Below are 6,078 nucleotides of genomic sequence, written 5' to 3'. Positions count from 1 at the left end.
TACTTATATCAGACAATCTAGACTTAAAAATACTGTATCAAGAGATGCAAAAGGGCATTATATCATGACCAAGGGGTCTATAGACGAAGAATATCCAATAATTGTAAACATTTATGCGCCAAATGGGAGAGCACACAAATATATAAATCAATTAATCACAAACATAAAGAAACTCACCGATAGTAATACCATAATATTAGGAGACTTCAACACCCCACTCACAGCAATGGACAGATCATCTCAACAAAAAATCGACAAGGAAAGAATGGCTTTGAATGACACACTGGACCAGATGGACTTAACAGATATATTCAGAATATTTCATCCTAAAGCATCAGAATATGCATTCTTCTCCAGTGCACATGGAACGTTCTCCAGAATAGACCATATACTGGGATACAAATCAGCCCTAAGTAAGTACAAAAAGATCGAGATCATACCATGCATATTTTCAGACCACAATGCCATGAATTCAAAATCAACCACAAGAAAAAATTCGAAAGGTAAAAAAATACTTGGAGACGAAAGAGGATCCTACTAAAGAATGAATGGGCTAACCAAGCATTTAAGAGGAAGTTAAAAAGTATATGGAAGTCAATTAAAATGATAACGACACAACCCAAAATTCTGGGATGCAGCAAAGGTGGTCATAAGATGAAAGTATATAGCATTCCAGGCCTTCCTAAAGAAGGAAGAAAGATCTCAGGTACACAACCTAACCTTACACATTAAGGAGCTGGAAAAAGAACAGCAAATAGAACCCAAAACCAGCAGAAGACAGGAAATAATAAAGATTACAAAAGAAATTAGTGCTATCGAAACCAAAATAAACAGTAGACCAAATCAATGAAACCGGAAGCAGGTTCTTTGAAAAAATGAACAAAATTGATAAACCGCTAGCCAGTTTGATCAAAAAGAAAAAGGAAAGGATGCAAATAACTAAAATCAAGAATTACAGAAGAAAGATCACAACCAACACAACAGAAATAAAAACAATAATAAGAGAGTATTATGAGAAATTATATGCCAATAAAATGGTCAATCTGGAAGAAATGGGAAAATTCCTAGAAACATATACACTACCAAACTGAAACAGGAAGAACTATAAAAATTTCAACAGACTGATAACCAGTAAGGAAATAGTATTAGTAATCAAAAATCTGTCAAAAACAAGAGTCCAGGGCCAGATGGCTTTCCAGGGGATTCTACCAAACATTTAAGGAAGAGTTAACACCTCTTCTCTTGAAGCTGTTCCAAAATATAGAAATGGAAGGAAAACTTCCAGACTCTTTCTCAAGCCAGAATTACCTTGATTCCAAAAGGAGACAGAGACCACACTAAAAAGGAGAACTATAGACCAATTTCCCTGATGAACATGGATGCAAAAATCCTCAACAAGATATTAGCCTACCAGATCCTACAATACATTAAAAAAAATATTTCACCACGACCAAGTAGGATTTATACCTGGGATGCAGGGCTGGTTCAATATCTGCAAAACAACGTGATTCATCACATCAATAAAAGAAAGGACAAGAACCATATGATCCTCTCCATAGATGCAGAGAAAGCATTCGACAAAATACGGCATCATTTCTTGATAAAAACCCTCAAGAAAGTAGGGATAGAAGGAGCATACCTCGAGATCATAAAAGCCATATATGAAAGACCCAATGCTAATATCATCCTCAATGGGGAAAAACTGAGAGCTTCAATGGGCTTAGTGTTACTACAATAATGAAGAACTAAGATTTCTCTGCCCAGCATTCTGGGGCCTAAATTCCTTTTTCTGGTGCTAAGGACAGTTTTCTCCTCCTGGTACAAAAAGGGTGTATTTCACATTGGAGATTTATATTCTGTTTAGGGAACAAATGATGGTCAGTGCATCTCTGCACTGGCTGTTTCTCAAGCATGTTTCATTCCAGCGGCATATTTGGGGTGGCATATTCTGCTCCCCTCCACCATGTAATGCTGGAGTAGAGACACTGGAATAAACGTCCTGTGAGTCTTGACAGGAACCTCCCTGCAGGGCCGGGCCTAGACTGCAGGGAGCTTTCAGTACTACCCAGCACCAGGCTGCTACACCAGGTGAGTAGGTGCACAAGGGGTGGGGAAGGCTTTCCTGTCAGAAGCCAGTGTTTCCTTTTCCAGACAGCAATCTAAAATATCAGTAGATGAGGGATGCTAAAGGGTGTTTAAATATCCTGTTCCATCAGAGCATTTAATGAACTCAGGCAGTGAGAAGACACTTGAAGACGCTGCTAGTCCAGGGCTTTTAGATATCTTCATCTAAGAGATGGAAGCCAGGATGCATTTATTACCCCATTGTGTGCAGCAGTTTGGAGACAAGCTTATCCAGGAATAAGACGTTCAGATATCAGAGCCAACAACAGCTTCAGGTGGTCTCTGCCTCATTCAACACTGGTCCACAATGGGGAGAATTTTCTGTAAGGTCTTATCACTCAGTGGCAGGAGCTCAGTCTGCACACAGTTCAGGAACCTGGCCAAGGACCCATGTCCTCAAACAAGGATTAGACTGGTGCTCTCTGAGTCGCAATGTACACGGTCTCTGGGACCATCTCCAGATGGTTCTGGTCCTGTGTATGAAATCCTCTGTCTCATAACTATGCAAATAGTCCTAAGAGCACTAGGTTAAGTACGGGTGTGTCTGTGCCCTGAGAGCATCACCGTACAACGCCATCCTCTACCGGAGACCCTGAGACACATCCCCTCACAATGGACTGGAGCTGGAGAATCCTCTACCTGGTGGCAGTGGCGACAGGTAAGGGTCACCCAAGTCCCTGAACACAGGAGAGGACCGGGACCAGTCAACATAGATTTCATCCACTCTTGTCCCCTCTCTACAGGTGTGCACTCCCAGGTTTTGCTGGTGCAGTCTGGGGCTGAAGTGAGGACGCCTGGGGCATCAGTGAAGATCTTCTGCAAAGCATCTGGATACGGCTTCACTGATTACTATATGCACTGGGTGCGACAGTCTCCTGCACAAGGGCTTGAGTGGATGGGAAGCATTGACCCTGAAGATGGTGCTACAAGCTACGCACAGAAGTTCCAGGGCAGACTCACTCTGACGGCAGACACATCCACAAACACAGCCTACATGGAGCTAAGCAGTCTGAGGTCTGCAGACACGGCCATGTATTACTGTGCAAGGACACAGTGAGGGGTTGTCAGTGTGAGCCCAGACACAAGCCGCCCCATAGAAGAAGATCAGGACCACCAGGGGGTGCACACTATGCACCATTCTGTTTGTGTTCCCAGAAGCAGGTGCAGGCAGGGGTTGCTGGAAGGTTTTGTGCCATGGCCTGGGGCTTCCTCTCCATACAGCAATTTTCCCCAGGAAGCCTCTCTGGACACATGATTCTGTGCTTACCTACTTGGGTCTGGTTTACAAAGTTTGTTTTACCAGGAAAACTATAATTACATGAACCAGAGATAGAGTCTCTTACAATTGCTTACCCTTGTACTAAATATCAATGGTTTACACGTATCCTGATGCACATCAACTGAACATTTACAGGAGTCCCAGGTGCGTTCACTTTGCATCTAGGACCACAGGATCCAATAGCTCCTCATTATCCTCACCCTGCTCTTGTCCCAGTCAAACACCATGACACCTCATTCATGTCACTTTGCTTCTCAGAACTTTATATGTGTTACAGTTTTCTTCAAATACTTGAAACTACAAGAGAAAAAGCATCTACATGTATTAGGATAATCCTGAGGAACAGAACACATTGGCTTACATGACTAAATAGACTGAGAAGTCCCATGATATACTATCACATGCTGGATACCCAGTAAAGTCAGTGGTGTAATTCTCATCTGATTCCAAACTAGTGTCAAGTCTGAGAATGTGGGGACCTGATGGTTTAACTTTCACTCCAAGGGCAAGAGGAAGCCAATGTTACAGCTCAAGCAGGCACACAAGAAGTAAAAATGAGAGAATTTGCTTCACTTTTATTTTTATTCTATTCATAACCTTAATGGATTGGGTGATGCCCACTTCCCAAGACACCAAAACGCAAGAACACAGTGCACACAGCACTCACCACAAACCCTTCCTGAAGTGCCAGTCTCCATACAGCATATGAACTCTTCTAAATGTAGCCATTACTCTCAGAAGCAGGAGACATAACAGGTTTTCTAAAACACAGAAGAAGACAGAGACCTAGACAATATGAGAATATGGCGGAATTCATCCCCAAAGAGAGAACAAGAAAGGATCATATCCAGGGATCTAATCAAAACAGATATAAGGAATATGCCTAAAACAGAACTTAAAACAACAATAGTAAGGATAATGGATGGGCTTGAGAACATCATAGAAGACATCAAGGATATGCATACCAGAGAGATTAAAGGCATAAAAACTGGTCAACGGTGAAATTTAAAAATGCTAAGAAAGAGACATGATGCTTACTGCACATAATATAGAGATAAAGGAAAAATCCTAAAAGCAGCAAGAGAATGAGAAAATAATAGGCAGGCAAGAATACTTTATCCAGAAAGTTTGTCATTGAGAAGAAGGAAAGATAAAGAGCTTCCCAGACAAACAAAATCTAAAGGTGTCTGTGACCCCTAACCCAACCCTGCAAGAAATACTAAAGGGGACTCTTTGAGTGCGAAAGAAAGACCAAAAGCAACAAACACTAGAAAGGAACAGAGAAAATCTCCAGAAAAAAATTACTTTACAGAAACATTGTGATAACACAATTACACTAATATCATATCTTTCAGTAATCACTGTGAATGTAAATGAACTAAAAAGTCCAGTCAAAAGACACAGGGTATCAGAATGGATTAAAAAAACAAGATCCATGTATATTCTGCCTTAAAAGACTCCTTTGAGACCTAGAGATACCTGTTGATTGAAAGTGAGGGGTTGCAGAACAATGTATCATGCTACTGGACATAAAAAGAAAGCTGTAGTACCATATTCATATCAGGCAACCTAGATTTAAAATACAAAGACGGTAAAAAGAGATGAAGAAGGGCATTATATCCTAAAGTGGTCTATCCAACAAGAAGCACTAACAACTGTAAATATTTATGACCACAAATTGGGGCACTGAAATATGTAAAGCAATTAATGACATAAAAAAAACTCATTGATAATAATACACTAGTAGTAGGGGACTTTCACACCCCACTTACAACAATGAAAAAGATCATGTGAGAAGAAAATCAAGAAGGAAAAAATGGCTTTCAATGACATACATGCAGATGGACTTAACAGATATATTCAAAACATTCCATCCTAAAGCAGCAGGATACATTCTTGTCGAGTGCACATGGAACATTCTCCAGAATAGATCACACACTGGGTCATAAATCAGCCCCTACAAGTACAAAAAGATTGAGACTATGGCATGCATAGTTTCAGATCAGAACACTATGAAACTTGGAGTCAACCACAGGGAAAAATTTGGAAACACCAGTAATAGTTGGAGTAAAAGACCATTGTACTGAAGAATAAAGGGGTTAACCAGGAAACTAAAGAAGAAATAAAAATACATGGAAGCAAATGAAAATGTTAGCGTTGACAGCCCAAATCCTGTGGGATGCAGCAAAAGCAGATTTAAGATGGAAGTATATAGCAGTACAGGCCTAACACAATAAAAATAAAATTTTAAACACACAACCACTTTACACCTAAAGAAGCTAGAAAAGGAAGAGCAAAGGAAGCCTAAAGTCAGACGAGGAGGGTAAACAATCATAGAGAACCTATAAATGGCATAGAAAGAAACAAAAACAGAACAGATCAACAAAACTTTTAGGTTGCTTTCTGAAAGAATGAATAAAATTGAAGTTCCTGGACCAGATTATTCAAACAGAAAAGAAAAAGGACACAAAGAGACAAAATCATGAATTTCATGGGACAGATCACAACCAACACCAGAAATACAATCAATTATAAGAGAATATTATGAAAAACTATATACCAACCAATTAGACCATCTTGAAGAAATGAATAAATTCCCAGAAACATGTAAACTACCATTTTTCAACAGGAAGAATTAGAAAAGGAGAATTACAGACCAATTGCCCAGGTGAACA

The 6,078-nt window shown here is 40.0% G+C and overlaps 1 gene segment (V, D, J or C); it reads left to right on the top strand.

The window, feature by feature from the left end:
• The first annotated feature begins 2,665 nt into the window (after positions 1-2,665).
• Positions 2,666-3,196, top strand: LOC123386226. The segment is given in 2 exon segments: positions 2,666-2,782; positions 2,868-3,196. Coding segments are annotated over 2 exon segments (360 nt in total).
• The last annotated feature ends 2,882 nt before the right edge of the window (positions 3,197-6,078 follow it).

This window comes from Felis catus, chromosome B3, assembly GCF_018350175.1.
Source record: "Felis catus isolate Fca126 chromosome B3, F.catus_Fca126_mat1.0, whole genome shotgun sequence".
Lineage (NCBI taxonomy): Eukaryota > Metazoa > Chordata > Mammalia > Carnivora > Felidae > Felis > Felis catus.
Note: the sequence above shows the minus strand (reverse complement) of the source record. Positions and strands in the feature narration are given on the sequence as shown.